At 33.1% G+C, this 23,450-nt stretch overlaps 1 protein-coding gene across 2 annotated transcripts in view; it reads left to right on the forward strand.

Moving 5' to 3' along the window:
- Positions 1 to 23,450, forward strand: part of LOC127705750 (nuclear pore complex protein Nup160-like) — a 240,824-nt gene that overhangs the window by 152,823 nt on the left and 64,551 nt on the right. Inside the window, exon 28 of one of the 2 annotated variants that reach the window (XM_052210099.1) lies at positions 10,191 to 10,451. The exons of the other annotated variant lie outside the window; for it this stretch is intronic. Within the exon in view, the coding sequence (XP_052066059.1) occupies positions 10,191 to 10,286 (96 nt within the window). The 3' untranslated portion in view covers positions 10,287 to 10,451. Of the gene's footprint in view, positions 1 to 10,190; positions 10,452 to 23,450 lie in introns of those variants that run through there. 2 annotated transcript variants of the gene reach the window in all.

Raw genomic sequence — 23,450 nt, forward strand, 5'->3', positions numbered from 1 at the left:
CTTTGGTTCAATAACAAAATAATGAAAATAATGATAAACAAGCCATTTTTTTTTCTAATAAATTAACTATAAATTCACTCACAAACTGAAAAAAAATTATATTCCATATAATAACAAGAGCATTGCAAAGTATGGCATCCTCTCACCATAGAAGGCTGTTGCTTCTAAAGATTTCACAAGAGTGTTTAGAATCTACAAGGTTCACTTTGACCTTGACATTTTGGAATATCTTTTTTATAAATAAAGTTAAAGCCTAAATTCTTTAAATTTACCTGTATTACGTTCATAGTTCTAACCAGTACCAAACATTTGCCATTCTGCAACAAAACTGGCTTCAACCTAATGAAAAAAATGAGTACAACATGTATTAATGAAAGAGTTTAAATACTATAGCTAAAACATATTACATTTAAAATTAACTGGAAACTCAGGCTGTCAACAATGAAATTTGTAATAATAATGTATAAAGGCTTTCAAAACCAAATTGGTTTCATAAAATTTGTTGAAATTATCCATAAATATAGATTTCATTTAATATATACAAATGTAACTAATTCTAGTTCAATATTTTTGTTGAAACAAATTCTGTCATGATCTATACATGAAAGTCTTCAAGTATATATTACACTGCTTTACCACAAAATTAATTTGAAATATTGACCCTAAACCTGAAATTATTACCAAGATCTGTTAATTCATTATTGTGACTGCTAGGACAAATATGAATATTATTATGGTCCTCGTTATATGTCACCAAGGTCCACTCCAGAGCATTGTTAGAAAAGGGGGGCTAACTCGTATGTGCTGGAACCAAGGGACAGGGGGTCAGTCTATCGCTAGACTTAATGTTCTGATAGGCATAGCTAAAACTCAAGGAAGGTTTTCTTTATTTAATTACTATAACAATTTAGACGAATGATGATAACAAATCAATTAGTAAACAATTCCAAATAATAATTAATTAAGGTCTTTCCCAGGGCTTCCAAAAAATATTTGAGCCAGCCGGACATTTTATATCTTATCCCGATTTTAATCCCTTAAGACTAAGTCACAAAAGGCAATTATGGTAATCAGATGGCCATCCCAACGATTGACATTAGATTAAAAAAAAACGATATTAAACTTTACTTTGATGTGAATTTGATGTTCGGACGTAAACTGTTAAATTGGCAGTGCATAATTCGAAGTGTGCACATCAGCGTGCTCATAACTGCCTTAGACTCTTTATTTGTGCAAAATTACGTTGTCAAAAACTTTACTTTCATTTTTAAAATCACATTTTCCTGATACGGGATGTTGACCTGACAATGGTAAAACATGGACCCGAAACGGATACGTAAAATCCGTGTACGTTTACAAAGCACGACTGAGTGAAGAAGCTCTTTCCACGTTATTTCTTCAACAAAATACTTGAAATGAACGTTAGATACAGGTATCAATGATAATTTTTATCATTTTTTAAGAAATGTAGGATGCATAATTAAATTTCCCTACTGCGCACATGCGCACACGTGTTCTAGTTCATACAATGTAGTTGTTACGAATTTTCATTTAAAACCTTTTTAAATTTTTCATCAAATCATGTTTATAAGCGTATTTCTTATAATTTCAATCTTTTGGACTAAATCAATTAGATAGAAACCGCTGAAATGTAAGAAATTAACTTTGAATAGACCGATCAATTCATACGATGTCCGGTACTGGAAATAGTTTACCTGTCACCTGAACGGGTAGATTTCAGCTGTCCAACAACTAATTAGCCTTGATTAAAATTAGAAAGTATTGAAGTAGGGGTTGTTTTGATAGTAATTAATCATCATGTCACTTTTATGACCGGAAATGTGTGGCTGTTAAAGGCAAAAGGTTGGGTCAAAAAGATCGCGAATTATGCTAAAATGACCGTCTCTTAAGAAAGCCTTGACAACTAAAAAGTAGATGACCGTTTCATGCTTTGCCCAGCCGGACTTTTACCGGACATTATACAATTGTCCGGAATATATGACCGTTTTGGAAGCCTTGGTCTTTCCACATCAATTTTCTAAATAATTGATAGGAAGCTACTTCTGGTTTACTCAAAGTATAATAGCGTCAAAGTATAGATTTCTTCATACTGATTCAATAAATAAATGGTTTCTATATACTTTTGCCTGAAATAAGGGAGATAATTGCCAACTTCCCGTTTAGAAAATGTCACTTCCGGTCTAATATGATAGCTTTATTCACACTGATTCCAAAAATATATAGTTTGTATATACTTATGCCTGTAATAAGGAAGATAATATGCTACTTCCGGTTTATAAAATGTCACTTCCGGTCTCATATGATCATTCAAAAAATATATGGTTTCTAGGTACTTTTCCATGAAATAAGTGCAAAAAATACTACTTCCGGTTCACTCAAGGTCACTTCCGGTTGACTTTTTTCAAGGTCATATGTCAACTAACAGTTTGCAAAAGACCCTATGGCTTTATCATGTACCAAGTTGGAGTAATAATCAATTAACCTTAAATTGAATCATTTCAGGGACAATAACTCCTATAAGATATCATTGGATTGTTTCAGACCAAATGTATCATGTCTTAATCACAATTAAGCAAACATTTTGCACTAATTCTTTAATTTGTAATTTTAAAAGTGACAGAGGAGATCAAATAACAAGGAAAAGTCAAAATTTAGAATATGACCTTGACCTTTGACCTTGGTCTCAATTTCATTTAAATGAACCAAGGAACTCAAATCAATATACCTTAGGTCTCTATCACTTACCATTCATGCTATACATTTATATATCCCTAATGTCAAATACAGAAGGGGAAATAACTCTCATATGAAGTTTACGTATCCCTTCGGTCAAAATTGGACAAAACATCCTGAGGATATAAAGAGCAATTTGGTAAAATAAATTTGTCGCTTTCTTTTACGGTTACGGAGGAGATGCACGCACAAGGAAAACAGTGTTCGGGGAGATAACTCCTACAAAGAAAAGTATTCGGTTAAGCAGGGTCAATTTCAAAGGCGCATAAACTGTTCGATATCATATACGGAACATGTAAGCAACATCTTGCGAAACAAAAATTTATCACAAGAACAAAATTTGGCAGAAGAAAAAAAAATAATAATAATAATCAGAAGAAAACCAATAGGTCTTTCCACAGAAAAGTGGAAAGACCTAATAATAATCTAATTAAAGTACAAAGTATCAAATCTAAATATCAAATCAAAAGTAAAACTATTTCTCCTTAAAATGTAAAATATAAAATAAATGCCAAAATTACTAAATCATAAAATGTACTTAATCTCAGATTCAAAATGTAAAGTCTCAAAATAAAATGATTCTCAAAAGTATTTTCTAAAGTTAAAATTATGAGTCAGAGATAAATTTTGTCTCCACACTACACAGTCAACTGGTAGACTGGTAGACAGTCTTATAGGTCCAGTATCATGACATGAGTAGTGAGAGGTAACGCTTCCGAAACACTGACTGTTTTCTAAAGTTTTCTAAAAATTAAAAGGTGAGTCAAAAATACATTTTTGTCTAAACACTACAGAGTCAACTGGTAGACTGATCAACAGTCTTACAGATCCAGCATAATAGACTTGAGCAGTGCAAGTTTAGGTTTCCAAAAGGTGACTGCTTTTCCAAAATTTCACAACGCTATTTATACTAACACATAAAATAACTCAACATGACACGAGATGTTAATATTACTCTCATTAGTAAAAAATAGACGTTAATTAACAAAGCCTTATCCTATAATGTTTTGATAAAATCTTAGACTTTCCAATTAATATTTCAAAACAAAGTGCTTTGAGCAAATTGTGGCATTTCGAGTACTAATGCCACTACATAGGTAAAAATTAATTAAACGGCTTAATTAAAAATTTTACAAAATACAAACATAAAGTTTTCTTTCTTAAAAATAAAACATATTTTTAATCCAAAATAACACTAACACAAATATAAGCCAAATAATACACCATGACATATATATCTACTTTGGAAAATTATCAAAAAAATACTTCAAAATTATTTACCTAAAGATTTAATTACCTTCCAATAACTCCTTATATTAACCATGTTAAAAACTGTTTCTTCTCCTGATTTATTTACAGGATTCTTTTGCAACTGCAAATATTTTCTTTCCAGTTTCATGCTTATGCCATCACTTGGCGTCCGTCGTCTGTCGTTGTCGTCTGTTGTTGTAAACTATTTCAAAAATCTTCTCCTCTGAAACCACTGGGCCAAATAAATTCAAACTTTAACTAAATGTTCCTTAGGGTATCATGTTTATAAATTGTATCCGAAGTTTTGATCCATCGACAAATATGGCCGCCATGGCTAAAAATAGAACATAGGGGTGAAATGCAGTTTTTTGCTTATATCTCAAAAACTAAAGCTTTTAGAGCAAATCTGACATGGGGTAAAATTGTTCAATTGGTTAAGATCTATCAGCCCTGAAATTTTCAGAGGAATCGAACAACTCATTGTTGGGTTGCTGCCACTAAATTGGTAGTTTTAAGGAAATTTTGCAGTTTTTTGTTATTATCTCAAATATTATTATAGAGATATATAAACTGTAAACAGCAATAATGTTCAGCAAAGTAAGATCTACAAAAAAGTTGATATGACCAAAATTGTCAATTGACCCTTTAAGGAGTTATTGCCATTTAAAGACAATTTTACACAATTTGTTCATCAAGTTTGCTAACATTTAAAAATCTTCTCCTCTGAAACTACTGGGCCAAATACCTTCAAACTTCATCTAAATGTTCCTTAGAATATCTAGGAACATAGGGTCAAATGCAGTTTTTGGCTTATATCTCCAAAACTAAAGCTTTTAGAGCAAATCTGACATGGGTAATATTGTTCAATTGGTCAAGATCTATCAGCCCTGAAATTTTCAGACAAATCGTTCAACCCATTGTTGGGTTGCTGCCACTAAATTGGTAGTTTTGAGGAAATTTTGCAGTTTTTTATACGACCGCAAAAAAATTTTTGTGGTCGTATATTGGTATGACATTGGCGTCGTCGTCCGAAGACACATTGGTTCTTGCACTCTAACTTTAGTTTAAGTGAATGGATCTCTATGAAATTTTACCACAAGGTTCAATACCACAAAAGGAAGGTTGGGATTGATTTTGGGGGTTATGGTACCAACAGTAAAGGAATTAGGGGCAAAAAAGGGGCCAAAAATAAGCATTTTTGTAACTTCCAGACATAAGTTGTGTGTTAGTGTATGGATCTCTCTGACATTGTACCACAAGGTTCCATATCACAAAAGGAATGCTGGGATTGATTTTGGGGGTAATTGCCTCAAAATTTTAGGAATTAGGGGCCAAAAAAGGGGCAAAAAACAAGCATTTTTCTAGTTTCATGACAATAACTTGTGTGTAAGTGTATGGATCTTTCTGAAATTGTACTACAAGGTTCCATATCACAAAAGGAAAGCATGAATTGAGTTTGGGGGTAATTGCCGAAACTTTTAGGAATTGGGGGGCCAAAAATAAGCATTTTTATACGCCCGTTTACGGGACGTATTATGGTATACCGTTGACCGTCCGTCTGTCCGTCCGTCGTCAACATGTCGGACATTAATTCAAAAACTCTTCAACCAATATGCATGAAACTTTGGTGAATTGTTTATATCTATTGACGTGAGCTCCCTTTCGTTTTTTATAAATTTCGGATTTACTGTTTCTGAGTTTTGGGGTTTTATTCATTAAAAAAGGGGGGATTTTCCACTTTTCGGACAATAACTCAAAAACAATTTCATCAATTTGCATGAAACTTTGGTGAATTGTTTATATCTATTGTTGTGAGCTCCTTTTCGTTTTTTATAAATTTCGGTTTTACCGTTTTCGAGTTTTGGGTTTTATTCATTATAAAAGGGGGGATTTTCCAGTTTTCAGACAATAACTCAGTAACAATATCACCAATTTGCAAGAAACTTTGATGAATTGTTTATTTCTATCGACATGAGCTCCCTTTTGATTTTTATAAATTTTAGACTATACGTTTCAGATTTATGGGGTTTTATTCATTACAAAAAGGGGGATTTTCCAGTTTTTGGATAATAACTCAAAAAAGCTTTCAGCATTTTTTACAAAAACTTTGGTAAATTGTTTATATCTATTTTTGTAAGCTCCCTTTTGATTTTTATAAATTTTCGAATTTAGGTTTCCGAGTTATAAGATTTTATTTGTTTATAGTCTGACAACAGATTTACTAAGCATTGCGCAACAGCACAGTGCATTGCACAACAGCAAGAAATCTTTAATTGAATATAAATTGAATTCATATAACCAATTTCAAGTTCTTTGACTACATTTATTCAGAAACCTATAATATGTCAAATATTTAATTACAATCCAAATTCAGACCTGTGTCAAGCTTGAATATTGTGTCCATTTTTGCCCCAACTGTTCAGGGTTGGACCTCTGCGGGCGTATCCAGCTGCGCTCAGCAAAGCAGTTTATTCTAGTTTCCAGACAATAACTTGTGTTCAAGTGTATGGATCTCTCTGAAATTGTACTGCAAGGTACCATACCACAAAGGGAAGGCTGGGATTGATGATGGGGGTAATTGCCTCAATATTTTAGGAATTGGGGGCCAAAAAGGGGCAAAAAACAAGAATTTTTCTAGTTTCAGGACAATAACTTGTGTGTAAGTGTATGGATCTTTCTGAAATTGTACTACAAGGTTTCATATCACAAAGGGAAAGCTGGGTTTGAGTTTGGGGGTAATTGCCCTAAAGGTTTAGGAATTTGGGGCCAAAAAGGGGCCAAAAAACACATTTTTCTCGTTTCCAGACAATAACTTGTGTTCAAGTGTATGGATCTCTCTAATATTGTACTGCAAGGTATCATACCACAAAGGGAAGGCTGGGATTGAGTTTGGGGGTGATGAATCATAAGGAGGTTAAAAAAATTTGGTTTTTTTTTTTTTTTTTTTTTTCCTTTTTTTTTTCTTTTAAAATTTTCCATTTTAAGTTGGTTATTTCTGATTTATATTTAAAAGCAAATAATAATGATATGGTAGGAGATACACACCAAACAGGATGTGTAAATTATTATATAATAAGTATTGTGCAATAGCAAGAAATTTTCAATTGCACAGTTTTGCACAATAGCAAGAAATCTTCAATTGCACAGTATTGCGCAATAGCAAGAAATTTTCAATTGCACAGTATTGCACAATAGCAAGAAGTATCCAATAGCACAATACTGCGCAATAGTAAGAAATTGTCAATTGTACAGTATTGCGCAATAGCAAGAAATATTTAATTGCACAGTATTGTGCAAAAGAAGATACTTCGTATAAATTGCTTATTTCTTGACCAATTTCAATGGGGTTTTGTTCTTGAATTTTTGGGGTTCTTTAATATGCTGAATCTAACCGTGTATTTAGTTTTTGGATTTTGGGCCCCGTTTTTAAATTGGTCCACATTGAGGTCCAAAGGGTCCAAAATTAAACTTTGTTTGATTTCATCAAAAATTGAATTATTGGAGTTCTTTGATATGCCGAATCTAACCGTGTATTTAGATTCTTAATTTTTGGTTCCGTTTTCAAATTGGTCTACATTAAACTTAGTTTGATTTTAACAAAAATTGAATTCTTAGGGTTCTTTGATATGCTGAATCTAAACATGTATTTAGATTTTTGATTATGGGCCCAGTTTTCAAGTTGGTCCAAATCGGGGTCCAAAATTAAACTTTGTTTGATTTCAACAAAAATTGAATATATGGGGTTCTTTGATATGCTGAATCTAACCATGTATTTAGATTTTTGATTTTTGGGCCTCATTATCAACTTTGTCCACATTGAGGTCAAAAGGGTCCAAAATTAAACTTTGTTTGATTTCATCAAAAATTAAATTCTTGGGGTTCTTTGATATGCTGAATCTAACCATGTATTTAGATTTTGGATATTGGACCATAATAGGTGAATGTCTAATTTAAAATTTTTAAGTTCTTAGACGTGACATTCATTCTGTGTCAGAAACCTATGCTGTGTCAAATATTTAATCACAATCCAAATGCAAAGCTGTATCAAGCTTGAATGTTGTGTCCATACTTGCGCCAACTGTTCAGGGTTCGACCTCTGTGGGCGTATCAAGCTGCGCCCTGCGGAGCATTTTATTGTTATTATCTTGAATATTATTATAGATAGATATAAACTGTAAACAGCAATAATGTTCAGCAAAGTAAGATCTACAGAAAAGTTAAATGACCAAATTTGTCAATTGACGCCTTAAGGAGTTATTGCCCTTTAAAGACAATTTTACACAATGTGTTCATCAAGTTTGCTAACATTTAAAAATCTTTTCTTCTGAAACTATTGTGCCTAATACTTCTTAACTTTGAACGAATGTTCCTTTAGGAATCTAGTTTATGAATTGTATCTGAAATTTTAATCAATCAACAAACATGGCCGCCATGGCTAAAAATAGAACATAGGGGTGAAATGCAGTTTTTTCGCTTATATCTCAGAAACTAAAGCATTTAGAGCAAATCTGACATGGGGTAAAAATGTTCAAAAGGTCAAGATCTATCAGCCCTGAAATTTTCAGACACACCGAACAACCCATTGTTTGGTTGCTGCCACTAAATTGGTTGTTTTAAGGAAATTTTGCAGTTTATGGTTATTATTTTGAATATTATTGAAGATAAAGATAAACTGTAAAACAGCAAAAATGTTCAACAAAGTAAGATCTACAAAAAAGTTTATATGTCCAAAATTGTCAATTGACCCCTTAAGGAGTTATTGCCCTTTAAGGACAAATTTACACAAGTTGTTTTATGTTTTTTAACTTTAAAAATCTTCTCAAATGAATCTAGTATAAATTTTGTATTTCATTTCCTTGTACGTCAAGAAACATAGACACTATGGCTAAAATGGAACATATGGGTAAAAAGCAAAAATAATCATTGATGAAAGATTTAAGCAAAAAAAATAACAGGTGAGCGATTCAGGCTCTTGAGAGCCTCTTGTTCATTATGGTGGATGAATTCACAGAAAGTACATTCAATCCATTAAGAAAAGTGTAAAAAATGTGTGGCAGCAATTCCTGTATGTATCATTCCTGAAAAATATGATATGAAATGTCAGTCTGCGCATTGGTTAATTAGATAAACTATAAGCTATTTAGACTTTTGAGTTCATAATTTTATTTGGAATATACGATTGTTTTTTGTCAAGCCTTCGACTTTTGTCGAAAGAGCGAGACATAGCGATCCTACATTCCGTCGGCGTCGGCGGCGTCCACAAATATTCACTCTGTGGTTAAAGTTTTTGAAATTTTAATAACTTTCTTAAACTATCCTGGATTTCTACCAAACTTGGAAAGAAGCTTGTTTATGATCATAAGATAGTATCCAGAAGTAAATTTTGTAAAAAAAAAAAGCCATTTTTTCCGTATTTTACTTATAAATGGACTTAGTTTTTCTGCCAGTTATCATTACATTCACTCTGTGGTTAAAGTTTTTAAAATTTTAACAACTTTCTTAAACTATCCTGGATTTGTACCACACTTGGACAGAAGCTTGTTTATGATCAAAGCTAGTATCTAGAAGGAAATTTTGATAAAATTTTGTTCCATTTTTTCCGTATTTTACTTATAAATGGACTTAGTTTTTCTTCCAGTCAACATTACATACAGTCTGCAGTTTAAGTTTTTAAAACATTTATTAGATTCATAAATTATCCTGGATTTTTACCAAACTTGGACAGAAGCTACTTACAATCAAAAGATAGTATAGAGAGGAATATTTTTATTAATTTTTTTCCTCATTTTTGTTGAGCCTGCGATTAACAGCAAAAGTAGGCGAGACACTGGGTTCCGCGGAACCCTTACGAATTTTTTTTAATTTATATTTATATAGACAGACAGACAGAATATTTTATATAATATGATTGTAAATTCATATTTGCCTTTATTCTTATAGATCACAGACTCATATAAATTTCTAATAATGTGGAGTGAGGGTGGGTGTGGCTTGCATGCCCCTTCCTCATTTTCTTTTTTGCCTTCATGCATTATTCTGCATTCTACACAACATTCTAGGTGTGTTTTTAAATGACTAAATCTCTAAGGTATCAGACCACTTGGTCTATGATCACATGCAAAAGATGATTAATATGAAAATTCTGATTAGTAGATTCTACGCTGTTACATATGCATGTTATGCAGGTTACATGCACTGCCGCTACTACAACTTACAAGGTATCATGGTATGGACAAAATGCTCCACTGCCTCCACCTCCAAGGTCATATTTCCGTTCGTAGACAGTATCCGCAGGGGACAGTCGCACATCTTAGCAAACAGATTCTGCGCTAGGTGGTGAGCCAGAGCTAGCCTTCGACCTTCTTTCCAGGTTTCTTCAAACGAAAGGTCACTGTGATCGGACGCTGAATTTCTCCAACTCACAAAAGCTTACGGTATATCATATGATCTTATAAGGTGAGAGTCATTTAAGACTGTGTGAACTTTCAGGCTGAAGATATTCATATTGTTCATTTTAAAAGAACGCATGAATTTATCCATTTTGATAAACCTTTCTCTCTTCCGTGCGATCAGCTGTAAGTTGTTTACACACGTTATCAACAGACGACAACGGAACTGTTACCGTGACCCAGATATATAGGCGATATATCCTAAGATTAAAACAGGGAACCAGTTTTACTTCAGTAAAACATTGTTATCTCCCTTAGTATCGGAAGTCACCTTAAACTATAAGCAATAGGTCAACTATATTTGTTGTATGGAAGAATTGTTAGCTGTACATGTCTGCCTGGCATGGTTCATCTAACCTTGACCTCATTTTCATGGTTCATTGGTCAATGTTTAGTTTCCTTGGTTAATGATAAGGTTATGTGACAGTTGTAATAAAGCTTTATATTTAGGACTATCAACATAATATCAATGATTAGTAAAGAAGGCGAGACATTTCAGCGTGTGCACTCTTGTTTTAGTTTCCAGACAATAACTTGTAATTAAGTGTATGGATCTCTATGAAATTGTACTGCAATTATACCCTTTGATGCTTACAAGCACTTTGATTAATGTTCTTCAGTTTTGTCCATTTATATGATATGCAAGCTGGGGCATCATCTGTGTCCTATGGACACATTCCCTATTTATTTCTCATCACTTGACCTCCTTTGGCAGTCGTTGTTAACTTTTACAAAATGTTCTCAACTGAAACTACAGTGCCAAATTAAGCCAAACTTTGCCATCATTGGGCTATCTAGTTAAAATATTTTGTTGGCTGACCCCTTCTGCTAACCAAGATGGCTGACATTGCTAAAATTAGAACATTGGGGTGAAAATCAACTTTTGTCTATTACAAAAAAATGTATTTTGAAAACAACTATAAGTTGCACTTCTGTAAATACTGTTCATACACACAATCTCTAGATGTAATAATTTTTGACCTTTTGGAAACAGACATTGAGAAATATTCAAGTAGAGGAATTAAAGTTTTAATGCCACGGTAAAGTTACAAAAATACTTTAAAGAACCAACAAAAAAAGAGATTTATACTTACTATGAATGTTCATATATTCAGGGGTACCAATTTTCATGATTTAAACAAAAGTTGCATGTTTGTGTGCTCTTAAATGCATGGAATTTTAGCTGATCACGTTCAAAGGGCCCAGTGAGCTTTTCTCATCACTTCACATACATCGCTGCCATCCATTGTTGTCCTTAACTTTTAACATTTTGAACTTCTTCTTGGAACCACTAGATTGGAACGAAACCAAACATAGCATGAAGGTGCTGACCAAGTGTTGCTACTTTGTAGCTGATCCATTATCCAAGATAGTCCCCAATTGGGGACTTTGTTTAACATAGGACCCTATGAACAATACATACAAATGTTTTCTGTTAGAGGACCAGTGAATGGAATAAAACCAAACATGGCATGAATGTTCCTTTTGAGGTGCTGACCAAGTGTTGTTACTTTGAAGCTGATGCATCATCCAAGATGGCTGCCAACAGGACCCTATGGGAAATATATACAAATGTCTTCTCCTAAAAAAATGCTTCATGGATTAAAACCAAACAGGGTATGAATGTTCCTTATTGTTACTTTGTAGTGGATTTGTCATTGTCCTTGTAAAGTCATTTTTATACGACCGCAAAAAAAATTTGCTTTCATATATTGGTATCACGTTGTTGTCAGCGTCATCGTCGTCTGAAGACACTTAGTTTCCGGACAATAACTTCAGTTGAAGTGAATGCATCTCTATGAAATTTAAACACAAGGTTTGAAACCACAAAAGGAAGGTTGGGATTGATTTTGGGGGTTATGGTTCCAACAGTTTAGGAACAAGGGGCCCAAAAGGGGTCAAAATAAGTATTTTTCTAGTTTCCAGACAATAACTTTTGTGTAAGTGTATGGATCTTTCTGAAATTGTACCACAAGGTTCCATTCCAAAAAATGAAGGTTGGGATTGATTTTGGGGGTTATGGCCCAAACTGTTTAGGAATTAGGGTAAAAGGGGCCAAAAACAATACTTTTCTATATATAGCTAATACTTTGTATAAATTGCTTATTTCTTGACCAATTTCAATGGGGTTTTATTCTAGAATTCTTGGTGTTCTTAAATATGCTGAATCTAACCATGTATTAAGTTTTTGGAATTTGGTCCCCGTTTTCAAATTGGTCCACATGAGGTCCAAAGAGTCCAAAATTAAACTTTGTTTGATTCATCAAAAATTGAATTAATGAGGTTCTTTGATATGCCGATTCTAACCCTGTATTTAGATTTTTAATTTTGGGTCCCGTTTTCAAATTGGTCTACATTAAGGTCCAAAGGGTCCAAAATAAAACTTAGTTTGATTTTAACAAACATTGAATTCTTGGGGTTCATTGATATGCTGAATCTAAACATGTATTTAGATTTTTGATTATTGGCCCAGTTTTCAAGTTGGTTCAAATTGGGGTCCTAAATCAAACTTTGCTTGATTTCAACAAAAATTGAATATATGGGGTTCTTTGATATGCTAAATCTAACCATGTATTTAGATTTTAGATTTTTTGGGCCCTGTTATCAAATTGGTCTACATTGAGGTCAAAAGGGTCCAAAATAAAACTTTGTTTGATTTCATTAAAAATCGAATTATTGGGGTTCTTTGATATGCCGAATCTAACTGTGTTTTTAGATTTTAAGTTTTTGGTCCTGTTTTCAAATTGGTCTACATTAAGGATGAAAAGGTTCAAAATTTGATTTTGTTTGAATTTAACAAAAATTGAATTCTTGTAGTTCTTTGATATGCTGAATCTAAACATGTATTTATTTTCATTTACCTGTGTTTAAAGTTATTACAAATGGCTGATATTTTTGTTCGAGCATATTGTTTTTCTTTATTTGTTTATCATTTCTTACTGATATAACATGTTACTTTTATTATTCTTCCCTTAGTTTATTTATTTTGTATTTACATTGTGTCATAGGTCAAATTTATTTAAGTTAATATGTCCTTTGATTGAGTTAAGCTATTTCAGTTGATATTTTATAGTGTGTCTTCCTATGTTGTGATGTTACACTATTGTTTCAGAAAAAGGGTGAAGGTTTGGTACCATTTAAACGTTTAAACCCGCTGCATTTGTTTGCACCTGTCCTAAGTCAGGAATCTGATGTTCAGTAGTTGTCGTTTGTTGATGTGGTTCATAAGTGTTTCTCGTTTCTCGTTTTTTATATAAATTAGACCGTTGGTTTTCCCGTTTGAATGGTTTTACACTAGTAATTTTTGGGGCCCTTTATAGCTTACTGTTCAGTGTGAGCCAAGGCTCCGTGTTGAAGACCGTACTGTGACCTATAATGGTTTACTTTTATAAATTTTGACTTGGATGGAGAGTTGTCTCATTGGCACTCATACCACATCTTCTTATATCTATTTACTGCAGGGTTTGTTGCTCGTGCTGTGTGGATGCAGTAGAATGTGCCCCCGTGCTTGTGGTGTATGCCCTTATATTTTTTAATTATGGGTTGTTTGCCTGTGAGAGAGCTTTCACATGTTTATCTTCGTTCTTAATTGTCAATTATATATTATGGTGTTTGGATGTATAAATACTCATCCACGCCTGCTATTTTTATTATTGCCCCCTGCTATGGTTTTACTAAGATTTCTTACAATCTCTGTTTTTGCCCTGTGTTTGTTATATGTCAGTATTGTAATACTAAGTCTTTACATCGGGCCTTTTATAACAGTTTTTGTTAAGAGTTCTTTTACTGCTTTGCCTATTATTTCCTATTCCGTAATTGTGATCCTTATTCATTGTTACAACCTCCGGTCTTTTTTATTTTTCCTATCCCCCTATTTAATTATCATGATTTTACGCAATGGAAAGAAAATTATTAACAACACAACTTCTAGGATATCCATGTGCTTAAACAAACGTATTTGTAATGCCTCTACAGCCAGATTGTTTAACAAAAATGCGCGTGGATATCCACAAATTTTCACGTGCAATGCCAAAAAGTGACTAACCTGTTTTAGATTAACTTCACAAAATACTGTACGGTCAACAGTGAACGGGAGAGCTTTTTCACTCTCCTTTTCCTGTGACATTACCTGAAAAACTCAAAACCTTATATATGTGGTAACTCGAACCCAACCTTAGTGTGGTATTCAATATGTGGGACAGACGGGACGAGCGTATTACAAAAGAAATCAAGAACACCTTTACCGCTTTCGTAGACCTAAAAAATTCAAAAGTTTGATATATCAACATTTAGGTAAGCATAATCACAATCTAAAATTTATTAAATTCCAACCACTTGAAACCGTTCAGAAACAACCAGGAGAATCACACAAGCAATTTGAAAAATCACGTGAAGTTCGCGAATTATTTTGGATAAAAAGACTTCAAACAGCTTATCCTCTCGGTCTTAATGACAAAATATTAGGACAGGGGAACATAACTAAAACTTCAATCGATGTCATTAATATTGTCGATAAACGACTTAGAAATAAAAGGTCTCATGGCATACGCAAAAACCGTAATCAACGTATTAAACATCTTACAAATTATACACTAGCTGATCTGTTATCTATAATAAAAAATAATGGCAGACATCAAGTATTATGCAAACTGGGTCAGATACCAATAAGTAAATTATATGCTATTTTTCTGGAGTGTGATACAATTTCTTTTTTTAGCCCAATGTATGAATACACCCGTATTATTACAGCCTTTTGTCATCATAGGCTATTTCCTAGTATCGATAAACCTGAAAATCATAAACGGCATTTTCTTGAATTAAAATATATAAATAGAGGTATTGATTTTATTAACTTATCTAGTATATTCAATGACTCTACCATCCAAAGCCAAATACCTCCATATTTTGATAATATAGAACCACCTATTATTTCGTATTCTTATAAAAAACCCAGCAGAAGTTTGATTTTTGTCGAGCCTTCGACTTTAGTCGAAAAAGCGAGACATAGCGATCCTACATTCCGTCGGCGTCGTCGTCGGCGGCGTCCACAAATATTCACTCTGTGGTTAAAGTTTTTGAAATTTTAATAACTTTCTTAAACTATCCTGGATTTCTACCAAACTTGGACAGAAGCTTGTTTATGATCATAAGATAGTATCCAGAAGTAAATTTTGTAAAAATAAAATTCCATTTTTTCCGTATTTTACTTATAAATGGACTTAGTTTTTCTGCCGGGAAATATTACATTCACTCTGTGGTTAAAGTTTTTAAAATTTTAATAACTTTCTTAAACTATCCTGGGTTTCTACCAAACTTGGACAGAAGCTTGTTTATGATCATAAGAGTGTATCCAGAAGTAAATTTTGTAAAAAAAAAAAAACATTTTTTCCTTATTTTACTTTTAAATGGACTTAGATTTTCTGCCAGGAAACAACACATTCACTCTGTGGTTAAAGTTTTTAAAATTTTAATAACTTTCTCATACTATTTTGGATTTGTACCAAACTTGGACAGAAGCTTGTTTATGATCAAAAGCTAGTATCTAGAAGGAAATTTTGTAAAAAAATAAATCCATTTTTTCCGTATTTTACTTTTAAATGGACTTAGATTTTCTGCCAGGAAACAACACATTCATCACTCTGTGGTTAAAGTTTTTAAAATTTTAATAACTTTCTTATACTATTTTGGATTTGTACCAAACTTGGACAGAAGCTTGTTTATGATTAAATGCTAGTATCTAGAAGGAAATTTTGTTTTCTTCCAGTTAACGTTACATTCAGTCTGCAGTTAAAGTTTTTAAACATTTATTAGATTCATAAACTATCCTGGATTTTTACCAAACTTGGACAGAAGCTTCTTACAATCAAAAGATAGTATCAAGAGAAATATTTTTATTGATTTACTTCCTCATTTTTGTTGAGCCTGTGATTAACAGAAAAAGTAGGCGAGACACTGGGTTCCGCGGAACCCTTACGAATTTTTAATTATACGTCAGTTACATCAGACGTCAATATAGAAAATAATGTTCCTTCCACTTGAGATTGTGAAACATCTAGTTTTAGATATGTTCCCTATGGTCATGTCCTTACAGGAGACCTCAACATCGTCGAAGACCGTGAGGTCATAACTTTTCTTAAGAAAGGACTGAAATATCGTCCTCCATCTAAAATAGATTGGAAACAGTCTCGTCAGATCATTAAAGACGCTCTGTCTGTCTACTGTAAAAATTGGTGTAAACGTGAAAAATCTGATAAAAAATCTCTAGACAGTTATTTGAATAAAATTATGAATACTGGTAATATTCATATATCTCATTTTGAAAACAACTCTGAAATTAGTAATAGGGTCCATGATATTCCCATTTCCAGAATAAAAAATAAACTCCAAGTACTCGCAAAGTGGTTTGTGTTCGTACCGGCAGACAAAGCAGCAAATAATGTAGTGGTGGTGTGACGCATATACTACACGGAAGTTCTCCAAAACAAAATTACAAATTCATCTACATTCAGGTCCGTACGCTCCACAGAGAGTCTAATTGTAAACAAGCATATCTCTGCCACTACCCAGCTTAATGCCTCTTCCGAACATTTGAAAGTCCCTACTATGTACTGGTTACCTAAATTGCACGAAAAACCATTTAAATTCCGTTTCATCTCCGCATCTAGTAAGTGTTCTACTACTAATCTATCAGTGCTTCTAACTACCTCCCTTACTACTATCAAAGAACTTGTTATTAACTTTTGTAATAAAGCTTATGAAAATAATGGTATTAATTATTTTTGGAGTGTTAAAAATTCTTTAGAGGTTTTAGATAAAATACATGCTTTTGATGGTCCTTTTAATTCTGTTGACAGTTATGATTTTTCTACTCTCTATACTACGTATACACTTCCACACAATCTTATCAAGAAAAAGTTTTCATATTTAATTAAATGGTCTTTTGAAAAATCTCATTACAAATTTATTTTTTGAAAAATCTCATTACAAATTTATTTGCTGTAACTCGTTTAAAGCCTTTTTCTGTAACGAAAAAGGAAAGTATGCTAGATACACTTACTGGAAATGTGAAGATATGATTGAAGCTTTAAATTTTCTCCTGGACAACATATATGTACGTTTCGGCGATAAAGTGTATCGACAAGTAGTAGGTATTCCTATGGGCACTAACTGCGCCCCTTTAATAGCAGATTTATTCCTGTATTGCTATGAATCTCAGTTTATGACCAAACTCAGTAAAGACACGTCATTGTTACATTTGGTTGATACATTCAACAATACCTTCCGTTATCTAGATGATATTTTTTCGTTAAATAATCCAGAGTTCTCTAAATATACTACCGAAATTTACCCAATAGAACTTACTTTAACTAAATCTAACATAAACAGCAGTAGTTGTCCTTTTCTGGATTTGGACATTTCAATCTCTAAAGGAAAACTCCATACGAAAATTTACGACAAAAGAGACGATTTTTCATTCCCTATTGTTAACTTTCCTTTTTTAGACGGTGATGTTTCTTTGGCTCCATCATACGGTGTTTATATATCCCAACTCGTTCGTTATGCCCGTGTGTGTAGTGATGTCATAGATTTTAACGAACGTAATCAATGCATCACTGGTAAATTATTAAATCAGGCATTTCGTTACCATAAATTACGTAAAACTTTTGCTAAGTTCTTTCATAGATACAAAGATTTGATTAGTAAATTTGGCTGTACTTGTAGAAAACAGATTAAAAACGGTATTTCACATCCTAAATTTTACGGTAATATTGTACTTAAAGCGCGGAAATCACTATGTGATCCGTGTAAACTCATTGAACCTTTAAACAAACTTATTAGTAAAGGTTATCTTACCAATGTTGTAATTAGATCTTTGAATATAGTTTACATTGGCACTAATATCGATTTTGTCATCATCAAATTAAAACATAACTAAATTTGTATTTTTTTCAAACGGGATGTATAAAGACACACCCACGTTCGTTTTGATCTATAAAGAGGTTAAACTCCTAACTATCCTACTGTCTGTCGATACATTTATTTTTGGCATTGCACTAGTCATGTCTTCTTTGACTGTCCATGACGTTAAAATACTAAATCCCTGGGATCTGTTTTAGTTGATTTTAGTCTCTGATGCATGATTTTTTATTAATTGTTTTGGCTTTTAACTAGCTGTCAGTAACTGCGAGTACTCTCAAATCGTACTTTCTTGTTTATTTGACCTGTTGATACTAATTGTATTGCTTTTTTGTTATTTAATGTTATTCAGGGTTATATCTGGTCTATATACCAGCTTTGATAAGTGTTTGGTATTACTTTAAATTTTCACTTCGTACTATGAACATCAAAATTATTTATTTTGTAAAAATATTTCCTTTCTCTATTGGTACTGTACACGTATACCTAACAACAAAATTATTTTCATTTACCTGTGTTTAAAGTTATTGCAAATGGCTGATATTTTTGTTCGAGCATATTGTTTTTCTTTATTTGTTTAACATTTCTTACCGATATAACATGTTACTTTTATTATTATTCCCTTAGTTTATTTATTTTGTATTTACATTGTGTCATAGTTCAAATTTATTTGTTCAGTGTATGTTCAATGGTGTTAATATGTCCTTTGATTGAGTTAAGCTATTTCAGTTTTTCAGTTGATATTTTATAGTGTGTCTTCCTATGTTGTGATGTTACACTATTGTTTCAGAAAAAGGGTGAAGGTTTGGTACCATTAAAACGTTTAAACCCGCTGCATTTGTTTGCACCTGTCCTAAGTCAGGAATCTGATGTTCAGTAGTTGTCGTTTGTTGATGTGGTTCATAAGTGTTTCTCGTTTCTCGTTTTTTATATAGATTAGACCGTTGGTTTTCCCGTTTGAATGGTTTTACACTAGTAATTTTTGGGGCCCTTTATAGCTTACTGTTTGGTGTGAGCCCAGGCTCCGTGTTGAAGACCGTACTGTGACCTATAATGGTTTACTTTTATAAATTTTGACTTGGATGGAGAGTTGTCTCATTGGCACTCATACCACATCTTCTTATATCTATTTAGATTTTTGATTATGGGCCCAGTTTTCAAGTTGGTCCAAATTGGGGTCCAAAATTTAACTTTGTTTGATTTCAACAAAAATTGAATGTATGGGGTTCTTTGAGATGCTAAATCTAACCATGTATTTAGATTTTTGATTTTTGGGCCTGTTATCAAATTGGTCCACATTGAGGTCAAAAGGGTCCAAAATTAAACTTTTTTGATTTCATCAAAAATTGATTTCTTGGGATTCTTTAATATGCTGAATCAATCCATGGCTATGTATTTAGATTTTGGATATTGGACCATAATAGGTAAATTTAATTTTTTTAAGTTCATTAGACCACATTTAATCTGTGTCAGAAACCTATGCTGTGTCAACTATTTAATCACAATCCAAATTCAGAGCTGTATCAAGCTTGAATGTTGTGTCCATACTTGCCCCAACTGATCAGGGTTTGACCTTAGCTGTTGTATAAAGCTGCGCCCTGGGGAGCATCTGGTCTACAATTTAGATGAATTTATTGGTAATTTATGTAAACTTTACAAAAGCCTTCTGCTTTTAATCAAATTATGGGGCCAATATCAAACCAAATTTTGCCTCAATTATTATTAGGTATCTGTTATGCTGTTAATCTATTTTTACATGATTTCCAAAACCAATGTATAATCAGGTGAGCGACACAGTCTCTTCGGAGCCTCTCGTTAGGTTTCTGAAGAAGAAAAATAGAGAGAAGACTTTGAAGCTATCAGAAATGATACTTGAAAATAATCATGTTTACAAAATGTCTCGACTGAAGAAAATTGCAAAGTAAACATTTTATTGTCACACAGATATACTCATGATACTAATTTACATGAGATTGAATTATCAACAGATTATAGATAATCAAAGTGGTTAATTGCATGGGTCATAAACATGTCACATTAAGAAAACAGTTTAATACATAAAAAGTGTTACAAATGAACATTGAATTTTTGAATAAATCAATTAATTGGTATACAGTAAAAAACAATCCCATAGCAAAGGGACATTAGTTTAACCCTTGTTCGTCTGTCCTTACTTCTGTGCTGAAAGTCCTCAAAATTGAAAATTGGTTTCTGTTCTCTAACTTAAGTTTGCCTCCACCAAATATTATAAAACTTATACACCATGCATATTATCTCAACACACAGATCAAAATCCAAATTGGGTTGCGTAACTTTTTCTGGTCATGAGTTATGATCCTTTATAAACATGAAAATTTCTACATCTGTCATTTTCTTTCTCTTATTTTAGTTTGCCTCAACCAAATGTTAAGAAACTTGTACACAATGCTTATTAACACAAAACACAGATCAAGTTCTAAATAAGGTGGCATCACTTTATGCCCCATGAGTTATGCCCCTTTATAAATGGAAAAATTGCTAGATCTGTTTTTTCCATTCTCTAACTTTAGTTTGCTTCAACCAACACGACCAAATGTTATGCAACTTATGCATGCTTAAAATCACAAAACAATCTTATCTATGTAAATCCTTCATCTGTATCAATGCAAAATGTTTGTCTGTGCTCCATTGTTGAATGTGTGCGATGACCTATAGTTGTTAATTTCTGTGTCATTTAGTCTCTAGTGAAGAGTTGTCTGCAATCAGACCATATCTTCTTTGTTATATTAACTCTTCAGATGGGCCTATTATGGATAAAAAACACAAGGTACCATTCAAGATTTCTAGCAGTTACTGATTTAGATAACTTTGATGTATATATAAATAAAAAGTTAATTAACTATGAAAGAATAGAATACCTTGCTTATTGATAAATTTCTATAATGTTTTCCTTTCTGATGGAAAATTAATACAGTTTGTTTTGTTCGTAAATATGAAGTTAAATCAAAGATTAAATTAATATTATACTTTTCCTGTTTACAGGTTTTCCTTAGCGATTACACTGTATATTATCCTTTTGCTATTTACCGGTTTTCCATGGCGATTACACGGCATATTATCCTTTTGCTGTTTACAGGTTTTCCATGGCGATTACACGGTATATTATCCTTTTGCTGTTTACAGGTTTTCCTTGGGAATTACACTGTATATTATCCTTTTGCTGTTTACAGGTTTTCCATGGGGATTACACTGTATATTATCCTTTTGCTGTTTACAGGTTTTCCTTGGGAATTACACTGTATATTATCCTTTTGCTGTTTACAGGTTTTCCATGGGGATTACACTGTATATTATCCTTTTGCTGTTTACAGGTTTTCCTTGGGAATTACACTGTATATTATCCTTTTGCTGTTTACAGGTTTTCCTTGGGAATTACACTGTATATTATCCTTTTGCTGTTTACAGGTTTTCCATGGGGATTACACTGTATATTATTCTTTTGCTGTTTACAGGTTTTCCATGGGGATTACACTGTATATTATCCTTTTGCTGTTTACAGGTTTTCCATGGCGATTACACGGTATATTATCCTTTTGCTGTTTACAGGTTTTCCATGGGGATTACACTGTATATTATCCTTTTGCTATTTACCGGTTTTCCATGGCGATTACACGGTATATTATCCTTTTGCTGTTTACAGGTTTTCCATGGGGATTACACTGTATATTATCCTTTTGCTGTTTACAGGTTTTCCATGGCGATTACACGGTATATTATCCTTTTGCTGTTTACAGGTTTTCCATGGCAATTACACTGTATATTATCCTTTTGCTGTTTACAGGTTTTCCATGGGGATTACACTGTATATTATCCTTTTGCTGTTTACAGGTTTTCCATGGCGATTACACGGTATATTATCCTTTTGCTGTTTACAGGTTTTCCATGGCAATTACACTGTATATTATCCTTTTGCTGTTTACAGGTTTTCCTTGGGAATTACACTGAATATTATCCTTTTGCTGTTTACAGGTTTTCCATGGGGATTACACGGCATATTATCCTTTTGCTGTTTACAGGTTTTCCTTGGGAATTACACTGAATATTATCCTTTTGCTGTTTACAGGTTTTCCATGGGGATTACACGGCATATTATCCTTTTGCTGTTTACAGGTTTTCCATGGGGATTACACGGCATTTCCTTTTGCTGTTTACAGGTTTTCCTTGGGAATTACACGGCATATTATCCTTTTGCTGTTTACAGGTTTTCCTTGGGAATTACACGGTATATTATCCTTTTCCTGTTTACAGGTTTTCCATGGCGATTACACTGTATATTTTCCTTTTGCTGTTTTCAGGTTTTCCATGGCGATTACACGGTATATTATCCTTTTGCTGTTTGCAGGTTTTCCATGGCGATTACACTGTATATTATCCTTTTGCTGTTTACAGGTTTTCCATGGCAATTACACTGTATGTTATCCTTTTGCTGATTACAGGTTTTCCATGGGGATTACACGGTATATTATCCTTTTGCTGTTTACAGGTTTTCCATGGGGGATTACACGGCATTTCCTTTTGCTGTTTACAGGTTTTCCTTGGGAATTACACGGTATATTATCCTTTTGCTGTTTACAGGTTTTCCATGGGGATTACACGGTATATTATCCTTTTGCTGTTTACAGGTTTTCCATGGGGATTACACGGCATTTCCTTTTGCTGTTTACAGGTTTTCCATGGGGATGACATTATCCTTTTGCTGTTTACAGGTTTTCCATGGGGATTACACGGTATATTATCCTTTTGCTGTTTACAGGTTTTCCATGGCGAATACACGGTATATTATCCTTTTGCTGTTTACAGGTTTTCCATGGCAATTACACTGTATGTTATCCTTTTGCTGATTACAGGTTTTCCATGGGGATTACACGGTATATTATCCTTTTGCTGTTTACAGGTTTTCCATGGGGATTACACGGCATTTCCTTTTGCTGTTTACAGGTTTTCCTTGGGAATTACACGGTATATTATCCTTTTGCTGTTTACAGGTTTTCCATGGGGATTACACGGTATATTATCCTTTTGCTGTTTACAGGTTTTCCA

Source organism: Mytilus californianus, unplaced genomic scaffold (genome assembly GCF_021869535.1).
Source record: "Mytilus californianus isolate M0D057914Y unplaced genomic scaffold, xbMytCali1.0.p SCAF_6, whole genome shotgun sequence".
Lineage (NCBI taxonomy): Eukaryota > Metazoa > Mollusca > Bivalvia > Mytilida > Mytilidae > Mytilus > Mytilus californianus.